General features: G+C 38.5%; 1 protein-coding gene across 1 annotated transcript in view; it reads right to left on the bottom strand.

Annotated features, from left to right (window-relative positions):
• The window catches only part of SLIT2 (slit guidance ligand 2), a 749,523-nt gene that overhangs the window by 207,776 nt on the left and 517,990 nt on the right, over positions 1 to 23,757 (bottom strand). Inside the window, 3 exon segments of the mRNA XM_029590345.1 lie at positions 13,045 to 13,208; positions 14,601 to 14,672; positions 22,562 to 22,633. Coding sequence (XP_029446205.1) covers positions 13,045 to 13,208; positions 14,601 to 14,672; positions 22,562 to 22,633 — 308 coding nt within the window.

A 23,757-nucleotide genomic window follows, 5' to 3' on the forward strand; every position in this document is an offset into this window, starting at 1 on the left:
GGAAATCGATAACAGCCTCATCAACATGTATTTGCGTGCGTTGAGTGCTATTACCTACGTGCTTGATTGGACGCACGTTTTGGATGCGCTAACCTTCACTTTGCATTAAGGGATATGGGCATGCGTCGAATTTGCAGAATAGCATCGGCCTGTGTGTTAGCTGCCTTAACCACATCCTCTAGCAACAGATTCCATAGCTTGATTGTTGGCTGAGTGAAAAAAATACTTCGTACGATTTGTTTTAAATCTGCTGGATGCAGGTTTCATGGATTATCCTCTAGTTCTAGTGCTGTTTTAAAGAGTAAATAACTGTTCCCTATTTGCCGGTTCCACCCCACTCATGATTTTATAATTCTCACACATATCTCCTTCTCTCAGCTGTCTCTTCTCCAAGCTAAAGAGCCCTAATCTGTTTAACCCTTTTCCATAAGAGAGCTTTTCCATCCCCTTTATCATTTTTGTCACCCTTTTCTGAACCTTTTCTATGTCTGCTGTCTTTTTTGAGATGTGGCGACCAGAACCGCACACAGTACTTAAGGTGTGGTTGCACCTTGGATCTATATAAAGGCATTATATTTTCAGTTTTGTTCTCTGTTCCTTTCCAAATAATTGCTAACTTTTTATTTCCCTTTTTGACTGCTGACACATTGAGCCAAAAACCTTAAATCTTCAGTTAGGGGCCTTCTTTTTCAATTTTATTTGATTTTGCCTTGAAATTTCAATTTATAACAAAAAAAAATCTGTGGAAAAATGACTATTATAACCCACAGGAGAAAAATCAGTGGAAAACTAATTTTTTAACTTTCTTTTGTATTATAACATTGAAATTCCTAGACAAAATAAAATAAAAGCTGAAAATAAAGGACCCTAGGTACTGTCCACAAGGACTCAGAGGCCCCTTTCTTGGGTGGGGTGACAAAACATAGAACTCAGAATTGTGTAATTGCATTTGGGATTAATTTTCCCTATGTGCATTGTTTTTCAGTTTTCCACATTAAATTGCATTTGCCATTTAGATGTCCAGTCTTCTGCTATATCAAGGCTTACCAAACGTTTAGCCAACATGACCCCAATTTTAGCACTTGAAAATTCACAAGACCCCAAAGAACAAACAAAACAAATTAGCAAGGGTATGGATTCTCTCCCCACACAATCCAGCTTAACCCCTTCTCAACCTCCATTCTCCAGTTAATCCTCTCTCTCAGCTTCCACTCCTCCAAGAGACCTCTTTTGATCACCTCCCCTACAGTGCATCCCCCTTACATTCCCCAGCTCATCCCCCCCTCTCTCTTACCCTTCCAGCCATTTTCACTTCCCCCCATCTGATCCTCTCATCCCAAGTTTTTCTTATAACTCAACTGAACCTCTGTCACCCATCTCCTCTCTCACCTTCTCTTCTTCCCGCCAATCCTTCTCACATTCTTCCAGCTGATCCCTTCTTACCTCCCCCCCAGACAATTTCATTCCCCCTCTCTCAACCTCCACCCGATCCAACCCTCAAACCCCTCCTGCATCTGATCCCTCCCTTCACACATCCCTTTGGCCAGGGTCAGCAACATTTCCTTTTGGGTCCCAGGCCAAAACAGGAAGACAACCAGTGGGGAAGCGAGGGCAGAATGATGACAGAGGACAGTTTTCTCTTGGCTGGGTGATGGGGGAGAGAGAGGAGCAGCAGCCATCTTCACCAGTCTGTGCACACTCAGCTCTCCCCTTCCTGCATTGCTGGTTCGAAGCCAGACAACAATCTGCAAGTCAGCAAAGGCTGAGAGATGGTGCAAGCTCAAAAGCCCTACAGCAGCCCTGATCCTTCCCTCATGCGGATTTCCTGTTACTGCAGAAACTCACGGCAAGGCTGGGGGTCACTGCAGGGCTTCAAGTGCAGGCTGGCTTACAGGCCCCACGCTTCCTTCCACTACTAATGCTACCAGCGCCTGAAGAGACCTGGTAGCGTTAGTATTTGACGGTAGCGTTAGTATTTGACGGTCCTGGCCCACAATTTGGGAAGTCCTGCATTATGTCAACCACATCACTTTTACCTGCAAACAAACAGCTTATGAAAACACATGCACAATACTGGGTTCGGTTAAAACAAAATAAATAATAAAATTATGCTTCAAACTGAAGATGCATCAACTAGCAAAGCTATCGTATGCTGGCGGTCTCAGCAGCCATATGGAAGGCAAATATTCACAAATTTTATGCTCAACGTAATCCAAAGTTATACTCTTCTTTTTTAAATAGTTACGTTGCAATATCAACTTGATTTATTTAAGGCTTATATACGTTTTTGTTCCCTAAAAAGCAGGAAACAGAAGTGATTTACAGTTTTTAGTAGTTCATTCTTAAATAGTCAGCTGCTTAAGGTTCCACAGTGTCCTTGCAGTGAAAAATCTCCTTCAGACAACAGAATACATGTCTGTAAAAGTAAAGCACTAGAATGCGTGCTAGAATTTGACTCCGATAAAAGCTAGATACATTTTTCAAATACATGTTTATGATCCTCGAGTGTGCCTATATGATGAAAATCAGTTTTAAAGTGTTTTATAATGAAATATAATAATTTGAAGAATACAGCGAGCTGGTAGAAAAAAACCATAAAATCAATGTGTCTTCCAAAGACCATGTGCTACAATGTTTGGTCTAGCAATCGTAATCTGCTCAAAGAAACCCTTTTTATGATTAAAACTAAGTTTGTGACTCTAAGCCCTGAAGTCCTGCACTTTCTTTCCCATAGATAGAGAATAGAAAAAAAAAAGCCGCAGTAAATCAGGTCCTAAATCTGTTTATAAATTGCATCCAATGTATATATCCTTTCTTCACCCAAGCCCTATGAAAAAAAATGAAGTGAGAAGTGAAATGCTGCAACAGTAATCTGGGCCCCTTGGCTTTAAGAAGCGTCAGCAACTGTGTAAAATTGAAGCTGGGTATAAAGCATGCATACATTCTCTTTCACCACGCCTAGGTAGGATTTGAACTGTGAAGGCAGGAAGCGACATTTGCTGAACTTTTAGAGCCTTGGTTTGTTTTGTTTTCCCTCTGCATGTCTGATGTAAGGAGAACAACTCCCCCCTTCCCCCCTTCCACCTGCCTCCCCCCACCATCTTGGCTCTCTCTCCCATAACCCAGATGTTAGTGAAGTTGTAGAGTACTACTCTCTATACCACAACAGTCTAGAAGGCGTTACTATCTGTTTCACTTATGCCTCGGGGAATCTACCTAAGAAAGCAGACAGAAAAATCAAGTGTCTTCAAAGGTCCGAATCAGTTCCAAACTATTTAATAGCTCTCTCAGTGCATGAAGCAAAACAGGAGCAGTTAAGCTCAGATTCTGTTTTTTCTTTTTTTGGTTTGTTTTTAATAAATGCAGCACATATTAGCATCTCAAAACCTGAATCAGGTGTAGTCAGAAAAAGCTTGCATTATTTTGGTTGCGTGAAAGACTTTATGGTGCCTTTTCAGAGGCGTACAGTGCTATAGATTTAAAAACTGATTTGCCCTGGTGTCAAAAGTGGGCGAAGGTATATGATGGGTGAGATTTAAGTTCTGGGCAAAAGTAGAATTAAAGAAAAAAAAATAAAATAAGCTGGCGAAAGTTTGAAATGGCTCATTTTTTTTTTTTTTTTTGCCAAAGACACTAATTTTGTGCAACTTTAGGCAGGGGGAAAAAAACTCCAGAGAAGTTATATTTGGGATGTGAGGGAGGGGAGGAAAGGAAATGGGGGCATGGGGAACATGAAAGTCATTCTAGAAAGCATCTATGAAATCTTGAATCAAGTGTAGATATTTTTTGATTTTTTTTTTTTAATTCTCAAGGAGACCTGGAATTGGACAAAAGAAGAACATTGGTTTGAAGTGTGACTTGGTTCTTTTTTTCCTCCATAAAATAACACTAGGATAAATTAATATAGAAATTTGATACCGAAGTTACATTCATACAGGCCGATACAGTAAGGAGCGGTAGGAAGAGCTGCGTTAGTGCCGGGTGCACCTGCAGTTGCCGCACGCACAGTCCGGCTCACCTACCACTTGATACTGTATGTATATAGCTTGCAAATGCAAGCTGCGTCCAAGAAGCATCCGTGAAGCGTTAGGCCCGCGCAACCCATTTTACTGTATAGAGCGCTATACAGTATCCTGGGTGCGCTGGCCTAACACTTCACGGACACGCTGGTATCTGTCATTTCAAATGTCAGGTACCAGGAAGTGGACGGTTCTCCTACGCTCGGGATTGCCAGTCCTCTCTCCCCTCCTCCCGAAGCAAGGCGCGTAAAGCAGCCTTGCTTCGGGAGGAGGGGAGAGAGGACTGGCAGTGTAAAGCAACGAAGCGACTTACTCTTCTTGCAGCCCTCCTCCGGAGACGGACATTGGCGGAGACGGACCGCGGCTCCCCTGCCTCCAGCTGCCGGCGAAGACGGATGCCTGCACGGGCGAAAGCGGCCCCTGTGCGTGCAATTGGGCCGCTCAAGGCGGGACGTCACATGCCGTGACGCCAAATGTCGTGACGTCACGCCTTGAGCAGCCCAATTGCACGCACAGGGGCCGCTTTCGCCCTTGCAGGCATCTGTCTTCGCCGGCAGCTGGAGGCAGGGGAGCCGCGGTCCGTCTCCGCCGATGTCCGTCTCCGGAGGGGGGCTGCAAGAAGAGTAAGTCGCTTTGTTGCTTTACACTGCCAGTCCTCTCTCCCCTCCTCCCGAAGCAAGGCGCGTAAAGCAGCCTTGCTTCGGGAGGAGGGGAGAGAGGACTGGCAATCCCGAGCGTAGGAGAACCGTCCACTTCGTTGCTACTTTTTTTTCCCGCTTATTCGATTTTTTCCGCTTTTGTTGCTTCGGGAGGAGGGGAGAGGACTGGGGCTGCCCCGGAGACCAGCACCCATGGACGCGGCCAGGGCAGGTGAGCGGGGGCTGGGGGAAAGTTTGCCGCCTACCCTTACCCCTGCCTCTAATGCAAGGGTAAGGGTAGGCGGTAAGTTAGCAGGTTAAACGCGCGGCAAAACGGCAGGTTAAAAAAGTGATAGTCGGGGCGCGCGTTACTGTATGGGAGGGAATAGCTAATTCGATCGTTTACATGCAATATACATGCCGCGGGCGGAAGGGGTTACCCGGTGATGTAAAGAGGCGGTAAGAATGGGTTAAAGGGGATAGTGAATCGCGGGTTGGACTAACGCGGCCGAAAAGTGAGTAGAAAGCAGGTTAGGAGCAGGGTAACCGTGGCCACACTTTACTGTATTGACCTGATGGTTTGGGACTGCTTACAGTGTAATGATGTGCAATAAAAGGTAATCTCTTATGGAGAGCAACTCTTATTTGTAAATTCAATCAGGCACATCCACTAATAAAACCAAGCACTTAGCAAAAATTAAATGTACAAATGGATATTGTAAGTGGCTCACTAGACCAACTGCTTAAGCAACTTTCCACTTCTTTTGAAGAGCGAGACACTTGTCTCCTGCTCTACTTATCTATTTCACAGTGATAGAAAACAAACACAGCCAGAACAGAGATGGGGAAGAAAAGATTAAAAAGCTACAAGTTGGAATATTAAAATACGAGCACCCGAATCCATGGGCAGAGACCCAAGAGGAAGGTAATTGTGACTTTTTTTTTTTTTTAAGGCAGTCCCAAATATCAGTCAACAAAAGTTAACCGAATTTGCATATGAAGACTAAAACAGACATGTAACTTGCTTTATTCCTCATCTGGAAGATATGAACAGAGGAAAAAAATAACAGGGAGAGAAGATGTGATTAGTAACAGTCATGCATTAAAAAAAGACACACAATGGTAAACTGTTAAGGTAGTGAAAACTAGAAGGAAGCAGCAGCTTTATATAATATACTCAAGGCCCCTAAAGCTCTGTGCTAGTTGAACAATAGATTCTACATGTAGAGCTCTGTGGTTAAAAGTTTTAAAATGTATAGAGTCAACCAATTTCACCTTGGCTTCCGACACTCTAAGTATAGAAATTCTGTTGCTCTCTCTTTTGGACTCCATCAGGAGGGGAATTGAATCCTGTCCAGGATATGTCCTGGTTATGCTAGATACATCCCTCAGCCTTCGACACTATAGATCATAAGATTCTCCTGTACCGGGTGAGGGAAAGTGGCACGCCGGTACTGTCTGTAGGGGGTTCCAGTCCTACTTGACTGTTAGTCAACAGGTAAAGACTAATGAAATCAATTCTGACTGGTTCCCTTATACGCATGGGCGTCCCACATGGATCAGCACTATTATTCAATATTAATTTGGCTCCTATCTGCCAGTTGATGGCCATAGTCTGTGAAGGATACCAAACCTATGTGGATGATATACAATTCTATATTCTGCTGGCCGCTTCCTGGTCTGATACTACTGTGATGATTTCACTATATCTGGCCACTATCAAGCAACAATTTACATGTAATTCACTTACCCTAAAATCTGGCAAAAACAGAAATTGTAGTGATCTAATGTAGTAACAGTATTAATTCCACCAAACATATGAAATGAAGGCAGTGATATACTGATTATTTCACAGGCTTGAAGCTTAGTAATAATTGATTCTAGGCTATCGTGAATTCCTCAGTTAAAAGCAGCTATGAGATCTGGCTTTTATAAACAAAGTCTCCTGAAGAGCCTTAAGCTGCTTCTACAATCCAGAAATTTTCGTTCAGTGGTACAGGCTTTTCTAATATCATTAGATTACTGTAACTCTCTATTTAGGCCTCCCAGCTTCAACAAAAAAACAAAACAAAACATTACAGTTACTGCAAAATGCTGCAGCATGTCTCATCGTTGGCCGAAACAAAAACATTTCTTCGGTATTTTCGGACCTCCACTGGGCTGCTATGTTAATACATAAACTATTGGCCATTACTTGGGCAAATGCGATGATGCAATGTTGCGTGTTTATAACCATATCAGGTCACTTCTATTAGATGTTCCTTCTGTTGGGCAGGCAAGGTTTAGTGAAACAAGGGAGCATGAATTTTCAATCGCAGCACCTACGCTCTGGAACATCCTCCCAGAGGATTCCCCAGATGATGGAGTGTTCAAAGGGATTTAAGAATGTGCCAAAAACATTCCTAGTCAGGCAAGCATTTGCTAATTTAAATCGGACTTAACTGTGCAGTATGATCCGTTTTTGTCTATTGCTAGGCGGGAATATTATGTATGTTTTTAATTGTAAGCCACTACGAGCTTTGGTATTAGCGGCGTAGAAACAGAAATACATAAATATAGCCAATTTGATCACCACCTGCAGTGCACATTAGGTTTGCATGTGTCCATTTCCAAAGTGAAGAATCACCTTCCTTCCGTGTGCAGTCATGCTTTTGGTAATTCGATATTGGACATCATGGTATTATGAACGCTTAACTATGTACAGCCTGCTCACTGGATCACATATAACAACTGTCCCTGCTTCTCTGTGAAGGAAAAGACTGCTTGATCTTAAAAAGAAAACCCCCATTAACTGTTTTGACTTGTCCGTGTTCATTCACTGTTTAACATGAATAACCTAGTACTAATGATAAATACCCACATTCAACACTTAATTTTAAATCCTGCTTTTTGTTTCTTTCATTTACCCACTTTCAATCTTTCAAGGTCATGAAATTCCTCAGTATAATTCTTTTATAGGAAACAGCAAGGTTTGTTGTACCTCACAAGGTTAACCGGTCTTCATGTGCAACGTACTGTAAATCTACGCTACATCGGCTTCTGTACAAGAAACCTTTTGGTACTGGGCAATTTGTCAACCATTTTCTTTGTGTTCACTCAATTTTTAATACAACATATGAACATTTAGCAGAGAGTCTCTGAAATAAGAGAAGAAATTCTAGGACAAAACCTGCATCTGCACAATCACAAAGTTTTAACTAGGATGTGCTGTTATTGTCTAGCATTTCTGTTCAGTCCTAATGTTGAGATTTTTTATTTTAACCTGGTTCAGATTCTTATCCATTATTAAAACCTTCCTAGAAGGAAGTATTATGAATGCTTAGTTGCATACTTATTCTGCTCTTAACGTTTTCAAATGTCATAATTAGCAACTTGTGCTATTGACTCAATGCAAGTGTTTTGCTGTTCTACTCTTGACACGTTCCATGGACTCTGCTACCTGCTCCTTCTCTCCAGGACCCAGTAGAAAACAAGGATTTGCTCTTAATCTGTCTTTCCCAGTCAAATCTACAAAAATAAAATACATTTTAAAGGCTTTTTTCAAAATTTAATTTAACACTTCCCTCTATTCTCATTTTACAGTGCAATGCCCCATATCTTATGAAAATGCAGTCAATATGGCACTGCGGCAGCTTCAATGACATTCTCATTAATGCTGTTACCTTGCAATGCAATATTCAGTGTTGCTAGCCTCTTAGCATGAAAACTTTTTAATCAATTACATATTGTACTGTACATAAAATATTTCACAAACCAGTATGTACAATGGGTGTGGGTACAATAAACTTTTAATGTGAAGCACTAGAGATCGCTGTATTCTGCAAGAGCCAGGTAGTAACAGATCATTTCTATACAAGGAAAATAAAAGTGTTGCTCTTTGCTCATTATATTATTTGCTTGTACTACATTTTTCTCTCTTTTTTTTTTTTTTTTTTTTTTTAAGTAAAATCCAGCCTGTCTTCAAGGAGCTGGTTTCTGAATGGTTTTTAGAAATGTTCTCTATTGTTGCTTACAGCCTCTCCCTTCCAACAGGCTAAGTGTTGCAGCAATCGCTGGTCACCAAGAGAGAAAAGAATATAGAATTACCATTAGCTATTTTCAGTGGTTTTCAGCTTACATATCAGCACACGAGCAGGACGTCGACTACCCTATCTCAAGGACTAGAAGTAGTGTTTCAGCAGCTATGCCAGCTCAAACTGGCCAAGCAGCAGAAAGTTTATCCAAAAATCAACCCTTCTATCTTGTGTGCCAATGCCGTGCACTAACCACAGAGGCATGAAGTGTACTATAAAGTCAGTTGGCAATCCAGTTTTAGAGAAAGAATGGAGTCTATTTAAATGAAATATAATATATGAAAACGTGTGCATTTAGGTCTTCAATATCTTATTTATAAGAAGGACCATCATACCACCCTGCGGTATTTGAACTTAAATTTAGTTCTATGTTTATACCAGCCCAGGAAACTCCTGCTAGATTGTATAAAGTACACATTTTGGTTCTTTGAATTGAGTTAAGTTTCAAATATGTGATAAGCATCTTTACAAATTATTAAAAAAATGGACTTTTCATTTAGACACTTGGGACCGATGATAATAAGTGACCCTGGGTTGGTATAAACATAGAACTAAATTTAAGTTCAAATACCGCAGGGTGGTATCATGGTCCTTTTCTTATAAGATATTGAAGACCTATATGCACATATTTTCATATATTAGGTTATTTATATTATATGCATCTATATTGGATTATTAAGTGATTATCTATTCAAATGTTTCATTGACAACAAATGAATCTGCTCGTAGATTTTAATATTGATTCTTTCAAAATTGCTAGTTCTCAGATTCTATTAAGAATCTCAACATTCAACAAGCTAAAATAAACTTTCACGAAGTATTAAATAAAAGTTCTCTATTTCTCCTAACATTTTTAAGCAATGATTTTTAATTGAAAGAGAAAAATCATGAGAGCCAAATGGAGAAAGGTTATTAGTGCAGTACCACAGGGATCTTTACTGGGACCTGTGCTGTTTAATACATTCACAAATGATTTGGAAGAGGGAATGAGTGGTGATCAAATTTGCAGATGATACAAAATTATTCAAAGTTTTTAAAAGAGTAGCAGATTGCCAGGTACTGCACAAAGGTTATTTCAAGAGTAGGAGACTGGGCAACTGAATAGAAAATGAAATTGAATGTGGAAAAGAGCAAAGTGATGTACATGAGAGAAAATAATTCCAACTACAGGTGCACAATACTGGATTCCATATTATAATTCAGCATTCAGAAAAAGGGCCTTTGAATTTTTGTGGACAATACATTGAAATTCTCAACTCACTGTGAGGCGGCATCAAAAAAGAAAATAGAATATTAAGAATGATCTGAAAAGGCATGGGGAATAAAACAGAAAATATACTGCCTCGATTGATACATGGTACAATCACACCTTGGGTAGTGTGTGCAGTTTTAGTCATTCCATCTCAAAAGACGGATAGTGGAACCGGAAAAGTTGTTGAAGGGAGCAAGAAAAAAAAAAAGATAGTGGATGGAACAGCTCCCCTATGATCAGGGGTTACACAGGTTAGAAAAAGAGATGGCTGAGAGGGGACATGTCAGAACTTTATAAAACCATGAGTGGGGTGGGGAACAGATAAAGGAGAGATGACTATTTATCCTTTCAAATACACTATGACACTCCATGAAACTAACAGATTTATAACAAATCAGAAAAAGTACTTTTTCATTCAGCATACAATTAAGCTGTAGAATCTGTGATCACAGGCTGTGGTCAAGGTTACTAATATATGAAAGTAGAAGCCATAATCTCTTAGTAAGAACTGAAAGAATGAATCAGACATCTAACAGATAACTATTATTTATTTTGTTCATTCTATAGAGTGTCATTCAAAAAAATGTTTAGTTAATTTCTAATATCATGATTTTACTCTATTTTGATCTAACTAGTAGAAGATTTGTTGTCTGAAATCAGAGCAAAGGAATTGCCTTGCTGGGTCAGACTAAGGTCCATTAAGCCCAGCATCCTGTCTGCAGCAGTGGCCAGTCAGGGTTACAAGTAGACGTCTGATTCATTCTTTCAACTAAAATATTATGGCTTCTACTTTCATATAGGAGCAGGAAGTATAAAACTTACATTGTGGGCCTGATTTGTTAAAGCTCTTTTCCTATTCTGTATTTATGGGAAAGTCCTTGATGAACCAGCTCTTAGAGGGTAACTAACACTGGGGATGACTTTTGTGGCAGATATACACATGAGTTACACAAAGTTTCAAAGCAAAATTACACTCAGTTCATTTTGAAAATCATGCCAAATTAGACAAAAACATACCCACACAAAGTTGCACTCGTTTTGCAACGTTTTAACTTGTGCATGTGAATTTATGTACTCAATAAAACCCAAAGCATGTACATAAATCCAAACTCAACTCCAACTCTGCCCCCTGAGCCCGCTCTGTGCATAAATATATGCGTGAAATCTGATCTCGTTTATACTTTTATGCGCACAAACCCCAAACAGTTTATGAAAATTCATCCTTTAATGGCCAATCACACCGCCCCAGCTACCATAACCTTTAAAGGTGGCTTAATGGTTCCATATAACCTAACATGGAAAGAATTTTTTCGCAGAATATCTTGGTACTCTGACAGCATTTAAGCTTAGCTACTGTCATGTTAAAAAGTCACCTATCTTCTGCAAAACTTTAGTACTTTTCCAGCATACTCTTTCACTTTTATACTCTATGAAGTATAAAGAAGTACAAATGCTATAATAAAAAATATATTTTTTCAAAGTCCTTGGGTGGCAAAAGATTGTACACTATGCAGAAGCTGGGACGCAGGACCCTAAATGATACTGATGTTCATTTAGGAAGTACAAAAGCATAAGATCAATAACTTTATGACAGATAGGACATCCCACATTATAGGATTGTTTCCTATAGTAAAAATCTGACCTCCTTTGATTCTGGCATATAATAGCTTCTGTCAACCAAGGTTTTCATTCCTTGGAACAATAACTTCCAGTCATAAAATATATGAACCCATGTTTGATGCAGAGATTTCCAAAGGGAAAACAGAGTCACCAACAGAAGGTTTTGGACTCCAGAGATCTGACCCGCAATAGATGTAAAAAAAAGTCATAACTTATGGGCAAAATGCAAACAGATCAGTAATACAAGTGCTATGGCATTGCTTAAAATTGTTACAGTTAAATCATTACTGAAATTAAGCTTTTCCACTGTGAATCCCCTGAATCCCTAAAGGCAGCCATACTAGCAAAAGAACCACAATTATTTCAATCTGACTGGCCCAATTTGATTACATGATATCAAAAGTGACAAGGAGATTGCATTTGGTGTGATGTCATTTGCAACACTGTTTGAACAACAAAAAAAGGCACATTATTCCCCAAAGGTTCCCTACAGGTTTCTACTAGGAAAGATGAATTAAGCAGGGCAGTGTGAAGAAAATTAGCTAAGGGAGGCTTCTGGTGTGGGCCAGCGGTTTTATTTTCACTAGGAAAACAGTTGCAATGGGGCCGTGAATAGGAGCTGTGAAAAGGCAGGTCAGTGAAAAGTGATGCGTTTTCCTTACACTTGGATTCATTGTGTCAGCAATAGTCTAAAGCATATAGGTATTGGGATAAATCTTATCACAGAAATCTTAGGTGACAAATGTGTGCTATTCTGATTCACAATGAACATCTGCACAGCATTTTTCGGGAGAGTGAGAGGTCTGGAGACCCTTGCGATTTTTTTTTGTAGATATTGCTATATGTTTATCTTATTAGCTAAGTTCTCCCATCATTTTCTTGCTCTCATGTGCTTCCTGATGGCAAGCTTAAAGGAAAAATGTCATATAACTAGAATATAAAATTGTATTTTATCAGTAAATTACTACTAATGAAATTAGGCCTAATGATGAACCCATCTGTAGGTAAACTAATATATACGGCAGTTCATAATGTTTTATGAATAGAAATGTTGGCAGATACCAGGATTATGTAATAGTTTTAAATAATTATATACTCAGTACTTGAAATTTAAATACATCACTAATATGATCTAGATCTTATAAAAGCTTAATATAATCTACACAAGGGGTGGTCAATTCCAGTCCTCAAGAGCCACAAAAGCATGTCAAGTTTTCAAGATATCTACAATCAATATGCATGAGATAGAATTGCATCGACTGCCTCCACTGTATGCAAAATCTACTTTATGCATGTTCATTATGGAGATCCTGAAAACCAGGCCTGTTTGTAGCTCTCAAGGACTGGAGCTGGCCACCCTCAATCTATACCCATTAATCGCAGCTAAGCTAGTGTTAAAAACATGTATTCAGAAAGTCCTGGGTAATTAAATTTTCTCTTACCACTACAAACATATTCGCGCTTTTGAACCTCAGCTACATTGTGTCCTCTCAGGTGGGCTGGTCCCATGCACTGAGTGTAGAGGCCAACACGAGGCCGCTGCCGCAACCAGTCTGACAGCCAAGCGAGGTGGCAGTCGCAGTAAAGGTTGTTGGAATGAAGTCGGCTACAAAGAGAGGAAACCAGTCAATATGGTTAAATTAGCAGGAAGTGCAAGTGACACAGTTGATCAGAGCTGAAAGATTTACTAATACATTCTAATGAAGAATCAATCTTTTTCATCTTTCATCCAAAATCTGAGCTCTTGCCTTTACTTATTAAATTTGCTTTCATTTGACAAGTGCATAGCAGAATCCAGTGGCAGAAGGCTTTTAGCTCCGGTCTAATTAATTTTAAAAATAAACCTGGGTTTGCTAACACAAAATTGAGTCTTTATAGTCCTGCCTCTCTCCTTTCTTTGTCAGCTAAGCAAACATACAAGGGCCTGAAAACAGCCATGGAATTCTTCAGTTTAGGAATATACAAAGAGGAGAAAAGGCAAAAAGAAAAAAAAAAGTCGAAAGTAAATTGCCTTATGGTGGAAAATACTCACAACAGACCCCCCCCCCCCCAAAAAAAAAAGGTTAATAAAAGAATTGGCTCCCAATTAGAAATATCAGCAACTCTTGCCTTTATTAGTCTCTATAGAAACTGCCCACCAAATCCTTTTAGCAGGTCACATTCATTTTCTGCTGAACAAGACAGAATAATTCAATATAAAATACTCCTTTCGCATCCCTTTTCTGATTTCCTGCCTTTTTGTTTAATCACAGAAAAGGGGATTAGCTCCTTCTGGCCCCCTTGGGACCCATACTCAGTGCAATGTCTGAAATTAAAAGACGCAAATGGCAGTGAGTGAAGGAATTAAGTTAGTCGCCTCTGTGTTGGCAGGGACACAAGCTCATGGCTCCCTTCCAAGAGCCAAAAAGCACTTTGCCATTAATAAAATATCAGACAAATGTATTCCCTAAATTAGGTAAATTGCTTCAGACTGACTTTTATGTTTTTGCAAACTAAAGAAAAGGACAAGTAAAACTATAAATCAAACCCCGACTCCCAGAATCATCCATGACACCGTAATATCATTTCAACCCCTTTTAGCTGATGTGCTCAATCCTAACCAAATAACAATAATGGACATTAAAGCACAGGGCTCAGTCCAGAAAGTTAATTTTATGTTACTAAGACTGCTAGAGAGCCAGTTTACTTTAATTAGGTCTGCTTGCAGTACAGTAATTAGGGCATAAAGATTTCCAATTTATCATATCTGACAGTTAAAGATTCATCTGCCTCCTTGAGTAAAATCTGACCTACAAGAGAATGGAAGGAACATAACGCAAATACAGTTTTTCCCAATTCAAAATGAATTTATTAAATAAATGTTGCACCTTAGAATTTAGCATAATTGTACTTTAGAGATTGCTTTTCGTGCAATCTCGCAAATGTTCTTCAAAAATGAGAGCGCTGTCTACAAATAGGAAGAAGAAATGTGTCAAGAATTCAGACACTGAATACTCACAAGGTTCGAAGTTTTGGCATATGATTGAAACTTGCCACTGAGAGCCGCGTGATGTTGTTATTGTTGAGTGTGCTATAAAACACAAAGAAATGTCAGTACACCAAAGACATTAACATTTTGAATCTCATCATTGCTTTCCGTGTTTTTTCAGTTGTAAAAAAAATTTGACTTGTTTCTGAGAAAACATGATCAAAATGGTTTCTCAGCAAAGGACGAACATACATAAAAATTTTTTTTAGGAGATTACAAATACAGCATTGGATATAATCAGAAATACTCTAAAATCAGATATTTTTTTCTCTCAAGTCTTTTTGAGCTTACTCAATTTTTCAGTGATGGGATATGTAATGGAACAAATACCATTTGAAAAATTTGAATTTCACAGTACACTTGCCAAGTATTAACACAGCAACCAGAATAGTCTTAAAGCTAATGGACAAAGGAAATAAATCAGGATTACATAGGAAAACATATAGGAAATGAGACCAAATGCATACATTTAAATATTCTGAGAATGTTTTTAAAAAAAATCAATTATTTAAAATTTTTCTTTTGGCTCTTTGGATCTCGCAACTATAAAACTTCCTAAAAGTGAGATATTTGGGCAAGTCTTGGGTTGTCTAAGAATGTTAATAAAGAGTTCTGCAATGAAGTGCCCTGCTTTTAATGTGATTATGTTTTGGAGTTTTATTTGCTTATCTGGTCTGCGTGTTCCACTATTGCTTTAATAATCTGATTTGTGGTGTAGCTAGGAACAGCACTACCCAGATGTGATCCATTCCAGTTTCTTCCGTATTCCAAGTAATACAAATACCAACTGTACAACTACAGAAGACTTCAGGAAATAAAATGATTGCTTCTGGAAAACAGGCTCATTTAAGAGGAATGAACAATCCTTTATAATTTATCAACTTGAGCATTTAAAATTTTCACCACACAATTTAAGAATTCCAAATGCTGACATTCCCTATTTCTAAAGGGAATGTTTTATAGGAAGAATGAGTGTTTGCTGTTTGCTCTTAAATATTTTCTGTCTATGTTTCTCTTATATATGTACATTTGCATTTCATTTACACAACTCTTTGACATTAATTCTGCAGAGAACTCTCCTCACATTATTATTCCTGTACAGATTACTATAATTCTTTCTTGGCCATGATCACTCCCTTGTTTTCAAGTAGGTAGTGCTCATACCACCTCACCCCACTCCATAAAGCAGAATTATAATCCGCTCCGTTCTTGGAGAACGTCAGTGGCACCTGATTTCTTTCAGGGTGGAAATTTAGTAGCCTATGTAGATGCAAAATGTACAGGGTTTTTTTTTAACTAAAGTGCACTTTCTAGCTAATTTTCAAATGTGAAAATTAGCTAGCGGAAAGTATGCACTTTGCACCTATTTGTACAGGTGCTCGGAGGATTGGAGGTGAGAGGGAAGGTGGTAAAATAGCAAGCACAACTTTGAAAATCCCATGTGTGGTTTTATTCCCCTGATCAAAGGCACCTCTCGGAATGCTTCATCTTTGAGTTTGGCTAAAACGCACGCATGCTATGGAAGCCCAGATGTACTTTCAAGCCGCTTTGAGGGCAATTTTCAGACAGGCCAATTTAGTCAGGTAAACTTGCATTTGCTTCAGTAAATGGGTTCTGAAAATTGCCTTCTCAATGTCCAGCTCTGAACTGTCAGCTTTTGTTTTCAAAATCCTGAACAGGCTTACTGCCAGCCACGTCTGTGACCTTGTTTATCTTCAGCATCCTACCTTTACCCTCTGCTTTTCTAACTCCTAATTCACAATAGGATCCAAGTTTGGGAGCAGCGTGCATTACAGGCCCCAGTGAAAATGACTGATCTAATTAGGATGAGGTTATTTTCAATAGGGCCAGAGTTGAAAAGGGTTAGAAAATCCATTTATCAGCATGGTTTTTCCTTCTGCCGCCCCTTGTTTGTCTGGTCTAACACAATCAATCCACAAATTTGTGGCAGAGCTATCAGTTCCTACTACCAAGGATGGTAACTTTTAAACAGGCACACGGGTGCAAATGTGCATGCTTTTCCCGGCTCACATCCATGGATGTGCATGTGTTATAAAATGGGCTGAGCGTGCACAATTTTAAGTGCACGCATATGAGCGCACAAATCCTGCTTCCACTGCGTAAGTGGGGGGATTTTAAAAGTGGCGTGCATCCATGCCATTACCATTTTCACCAGTTTGTCCAGGCACAGGATGGGACTTCCAAACCCGTTTAATAGCCTTCCTTTCCCTGTTAGCACCAATCCTTAAAAACCCTGCTGCCTAGCCTCGAATTTTTTATTTTATTATTTACACACCATCCATAGCAGTAGTAAAGTTATGCTGTAGGGGACACTAGTGCGTGCCTGGTATGTATTTACATGCACATCCCTTGGCCTTCCCCAATACACCAATGCCCCACCCCTTTGGCAAAACATTTGACATATGTATAGCAGGAGATACGTGTGTACATGGGTGGCTTTTAAAATCCATCTGGCACACTCTGGCCCGACTTGTGTGTGTATCTCCAGGTTTTGGTGCACGTAGGGCTTTTAAAATTTGCCCTTATGTCTGGAATGTCTTACCAGTATCTTTCTGCCTCACTGACACTCCTCATTTTCGAACTTGAACCTAAAATCTCACGATGTGATCTATCAAAATGCAATGACAAATTGTATTTCGCACTATTTTGTGTGCGTACCATATGTAATTGTAAGGAACTTTCAGATTACTTTCTAAGAATGGTGCTAAATCAGGAATCAAATTGTACAATTATTTCCTTTTGATTTGCTCTATAAATTTGTGAGCTTATAGTATACCCACCCACAACAGGAACTGTTTTCATTCTAAGCACATTTACTGGACAGCATTTCAAAGTAATTAGCAGACAAGTTAAAACAAGGGACTTGCTACAGCTTCTCTGTACTGTTTTCCCAGGTACCCCCATTCTAAAGTGTAAATGCAGTTCTCAATCATTCAGATTTGTACCTTCCAATATCATACAGTACACAATGATCTGGATTCCCACTGCATTTTAAGAATACCATCAGAGAAAGTATAAAGTCTCTAATAATTCAGCCACAGTATGGATACATGTTTCAAATTTATCCCATTTGTTTCTGTCCTTTATTCATCTTTGGCAGATGAGCGGAGCAAGAAATGTGTGTTGTGTAGTATTCCAGCTCAGTACTTTAAAAACAAAACAAAATTACAATTTTTCATGGAAATTCAGGATGTATTGTGATACTCAACGGTAACCCACCAAAAAATGCAATCTCCATGATTATATTTTACTGTCTTTTGGGGAGCAAATTAAATTATAAACCGCACAAACAAGCTTAATTTGTACAGTTCTTAAGGAAACATCTTTTAGAGTTTGTTTTAAATGACTCAACTTTGCATAATTCATTCATAGTTCAATTTTATTAAAATAGAAATTTAAATTTTAAAAGTTACTTTTTCTATTCACATGCATATGTATAGTGAATACCTAAGTATGCCCTGAAAGTTATGTAAAAAACCCCAGAAAAATGCTTACCAAAATAGTTTCTCTCTACTGAAAACTGCCTACAAGAATGTCTGAAAATGGCACAAGACTTTCCCTTACTATTATACTAGAACAATGTATGGATTAAGGGAAGTGCCAACCTAATCTCAAACGATCACACTTAATATCCAAACATCTACAGGAAAACACTATGAATGATTTTCTACAGTTTTGATATGTATAAAATTCTTTTACAATAATTGATTTTTTTTTTCAGTTAGTTTTGCTAAACTATATGGGTCCATCTACAAAATTAGGGCTGGCGCAATGCAAAATGCTTCATCCCTGAGATTTGGAACCCAGCTCTTTCCAAGAGGGGTGCAAATTAAGCACAGTGCTACTGCCTGAGTCCAATGTAGGTGCAATTTATAGCGCCTACTCTGGCCTCAGCTCCATGGATTAGAGATTGGAAGGAAAATACTGGACAGTTTTGTAGGATAACCCTCATATTTGACCATTTTATTTTTAAATTGAGAACATTTTTTAAAACTTTGTCATCAAATTTGCTCCTGCCTTTCAGCAGAAGTAAAAGCAGAGTGCAAAAAGGGCTAGGCCGATAAATGTTGCTTTTACTGAATGTGTTAAATAGCTTGCCTGTTTTGCCCACCTTGATTTTATGGTCAAGATGCACTAACAACCCATGATTAGGAAAATTGCATCCTCTTGCAAATGCCCCATTAAAATTAGTGCAAATAGTGTAGTAAATGCTATCAAACTTTCCACTGATATCCTCTCTTTTCTACTATCCAAAAAAAAAATTGCAACCGAGTTTCTATATTTTTTTTAAGTATTTGTCTTCTTGGTGTAATACATCAGTTTATTTTCGATATGGGAAAGGAAGATGGCAACCATTATGACCTTATCAAAAACATTATGTAAGCTCAAGTTATAGAGCACAAACAAGACTTCACCTGATACCACACTAGGATGGTTCCTCTCTCATCAGTATAGGAATGTTCTTTTTGCTGAATCACACATACCTAATGACATCAGATTTCCGCATAAATTTGATCCAAAAAATTGGGTAGAAATTATACTTTTGCAAGGCTAACATTAACACAAAAGCTTTTAGGACTATGAAGATCTTTTCCTTAGACAATATCAGCAGTAATGAAAGTATTGTTAGTATTATTACTGCTGCTATTAAATTATTAAAAATGCTAATTTCTACTGCCAATTTCACTTGGCCAAAAGTACAAAGGGTGCTGTAAATAGCAGCATTAGAATGCAGTCGATTGGAAGGTGGGACAATCATTCTGCAATGGTAAAGATTCATTAAAAGGAATTTAAGCAAGCCGCCTAGTTAACAGCAGTTTCTAGGGAGAAGTTACATGGCCTCTAAAATCCATGGAGAAGATGGAACCTCAGACTTGGCATCTGTTTCATAGATAGATAGATTAGTACATTTTACATAAATCCAACAAACAGCTAAAACATTAACAAGTGTGTTTAAAAAAAAATCTTCAAACAACAATATCACACAATATTAGCAAAAATTTCAGCCTGAAGACAAAATGATGTAGTTTATGGATAGTGCAAAGGATAGAAAATCACATCTGTATAATTTCCATTGACTTGTCCTCAGAACAGTCCATATTTCATTCTGTATAAATGTAATTGGATAAGGATAATTAGAATAATACTGCTGTTCATTCTATCACCGCAGAAGCTGTGCATTGAGAAACAATGATTAGCAATTCCAAAAAAACTGAGACCATAAATATGTCAGAAGTATTCTAAAGTACCTTAAAGTTCATTTGGATGAAATACTCTATATAAACTATATTGTCAGATATAATGCATATGATGAATAATATGACCAAGACTCCAGAACAACAGTCTTGAAGAGAACAACTTCTGGAAAGTAAGTGTGTACAAAAAACAGTTCTTTAATAACCAATGAAAACCTAAACACAAAACTTGTAACACAACATGAAAATGACAAATATATTTTGACAGAATTAAAAACACTCAAAATAAATTCCCAGAAATTCTTAGGAGATGTGATGGATCATAGATCACAGTTTTGATGACACCTATGAGAAAAGATTTTTATGAAGCAAGCATAGGCTATAAAACATGAAACGGAAAGCCTATCTTAACAGTTGCAAAATTATACACACAGAAAGCTTTTCCCAAGCACAAACATCTGTGGCCTTGTAAAAATCATGGCTCACTAGTTAGTGTTATAAATTATTAGCATGTGTAATGGAAGCAGACTATTATAGTATGCACAATGATACCTATTAAGTATTGTATCAATTCAGTGAGATTACTATTTTAGTCAAGTAGATTGTAAGCACAATACATTTTTATTTTATTTATTTATTTTTTAAGTAAAGATCACTGGTAAAGTCTGCCTTCTTGAGAACGGAGAACATGGTTAATTTGTTTATGAATGCAGACATGGCATGGTTACCATTTGAAATAAAAAACCTAGCACTCAAAAGCAAATAAGCCACACTGCAGTTCCTAGTAGACCGATCAGTAACCTGAGGATGGTTCCGTTGTTGAACCGAAACGTTTATCTGCCTATTATGTAACAAAATATAGTGCATTTTACATAAGATCTAATATTTTAATACAGTTTTAACAAGTATATTTTTTTACCTTCACTAGGAACATACATAATATAGAAAGCTTTTCTGAAGAAGCCATGAACATTTTTTTTTTTTACTTTTTTTGTTAAGAAAAATTATAATTTTTTTTTCATTACACATCCACCGGTCTCCTAATTTTCTAATTCTATGACACTATGTAATATGATGGCGAGGCGGTTGAAGTTATATACATTTTTTAAACTATTTCATGTGATCTGTAGCTAAATTTCTATATGAACACTTGTGCTCTGCAGGAGACTGATAAGATCACTGTTTTAAAAATGCATGGATAAATATAGCATGTTTTGGAAATATTTTGCTTACATCCCTTCTTGTGTGGGGAGCACACTCCTGCAGCAATAGCCTGTAATTAACAAGAAGAATCACAGAAAAAAAACCCCAGCTCTGGCAGAGGATTCTTAATCATCCTCAGGAAATAGATTTAAAAAACAACAAACCCAAAAAACCAAGTTCCCTAACAAAGCAACAGGGCATTTTTTTATACCCCTCTAATCTACATTCTAGAGTGTGAAAGATATTTATGTAAAGATGGGATTCAGGAAACAGATACTGAATTTGCATGGGTACAATTCAGTTGCATGAACAGCACTTGGAAGTAAATCCAGCTGTCCTAAGGAATATGGTCCCATGCCATAGCTGCGATCTGTCTAATCCGTGTGTAAATGCCCCAAATTTCCACAGCTGCTTAAGGTCCTTCAGCACTTTATCAGCTCCAGAATCGTGGCATTCATTCACATAAGGCTTTCCTGCCTTTAGCCTCTGCCAGGAAGGACTGAAATCACTCTTGCAATCATTGAGCAATTAACTGGTGGAGAACCGAGTCCATGCACCTCCTTTTCCAGACAGAACAGTGACCAAAGAAAGTGGGGCTTAGGTGAACAGAATAAATATTTCAGAAGTGTGCGCTGTGCTGCCCCAATTCCTTACACATTCTTCTCTTTTAACTCCCCTCCCCCCCCCAATTCTCACCACGGTTTCTATTTCGAAATCAAAGGTCACTGTAGGTTATTTTGCTACCTTTAACCTCTTGGAACAGCAGCTTCCGCATAAAGGGGTGGGGGGGGGGGGGAAATATAGAAAGCAATGAGAGATTATATTTCTTGATCAATGCAATGGAACAAATGCCAGAAACGTTAAAGACAATTAAAGTAGACTAGCTACAGTGCATGGTTTTAGAACATTAAATTCACAGTTTACCCAGCATTCGACACCGTTTGATTACTCTGAAATCTCAGCTGTTGGGAGAGAAAACTCAGGATTTGGTCCGCCCCCCCCTGTAAGAAAAGGTCAATTGTACGATATGGAAAAAGCATTCAAGTGATGGGAAAACCCAGTTTCAATAGGGAATAAAAATCAAGTAATGTTTTATATTAAAGTTATGCTTTATTTTCATTGAGTAAACAAAAATACCTAAGAATATTTTTTTCTGTTTAAGGATCCTTCTTTCTTTCAATCTTTCTATATTTATTCTCCCTCTCTCTTTTTATAATGAGACACAGACAGTAGACAAACAGAGCTCGATGCATTCTTCCTGACATGTATGATCTGAAACTGCTGCTATAGATGGAACGGAAAAATGCAAATTCTCTAAAAAAAAAAAAAAAAAAAAAAAAAAGATCTTTTTGCAGCACATCTCGGTGCATTTTCAAAAACGCCTCTCTTCAGCACACCATCCAAGACAGCAGGACTGCAGCAAACAGATAAGCATTCACTCCTAATATCATTGGCGCTCTCTCGAGACACCAGGCTCCACTTTATAGAGGAATAGATACAAGCGGTACTTACAGCACCTCCAGGTCACACAGAGCTCTGAATGCCCCATCTTCAATGCAGCTGATCTGGTTGTAATCCAGTTGCCTGTTAAACAGATTAGGAGGATCAGCATCAAGGAGGGAACAGTAGCAGTGGTGGCTTGTGAGGAAGCCTCTTTACAGGTCGCTGTAGCTAGGCCGCACTGACTGAACTGCTCTCGCAGATGTACTCATCTGCTCCAGAAAATGTCACACGCCGTTCTGGCCTTGACGCTGCCACTGAAATCTCTTTATGTTCTGAACTGCCTGCACCAAACAGCAGCTCTGGGAGAGCTCCAGTAAATAATAACTGCACCTTATATTAAATGCCAAAGGAATGCAATTTCATTACATCAAGAAAAGCTATCCATTAAAAGCTCTCAGCGTCATCTCGCTGAAACAATTTCATTAAGGTAAAGGACTGTAAATCACTTAATGTCACATGTATCCCCTCGGTGACCTAACAGAATCCATTTATCAGAGAAGCCCAGCTGCATGTTAATGTCACTATCCTTGGCAAGGAGCAAAAAAAATAGAGAGACTACATTTTAGCTTAAACCAAGGCAGGTTCCTTCTAGCATCACAGCAAATGAAAAAGGCAAAAATGTTCTGCACAGTCACACATTTAGTTATGTACGTTGTTTCCACTAAGATTCTGCTCTGAATAAGGCTACCACTTTTGTACACTCATAGCTGCCTCCAGGACTATTTTGTGCAGTTATGCTCTTGTAGCAGTTGCACGCGGTTGCATTGCTACGAAGAAACAGCCCGTCTTCCTTCAATGCCACTCCATGCATTATTAATCTTTAAGTATTAAGTTATAAAAAATTTACGCTCATTCATCTGAAGGCCCTCTTTTTTTTTTAGCCAACTTCAAAACATTAATGCAGCAAATACAGTACTGAGAGAAGTATGTCAAGTTGAATCTCGCAGGGACAAGAAATACGCATTTCGTTCCATTGGCACTAACCACCCTCCAAGAACAGATTCCCCATTTTCAAGCAGCCAACAAGCCCTTTTCTACAGAACTCCAAGCCTTGAGCTTAATTGGTTTTGGGGCATTATAAAGCAGTCAAATACAGTAGGCAAACCAATTTCACACTCTGAACATGAACAAGATACAAACTTATCTATGCAGATAAATGCAATTTTTAAATGCTGGTATGGTGAAGTGAGAGGGAAGAACAGTTT

The sequence above is a fragment of the Rhinatrema bivittatum genome, chromosome 1, assembly GCF_901001135.1.
Source record: "Rhinatrema bivittatum chromosome 1, aRhiBiv1.1, whole genome shotgun sequence".
NCBI lineage: Eukaryota > Metazoa > Chordata > Amphibia > Gymnophiona > Rhinatrematidae > Rhinatrema > Rhinatrema bivittatum.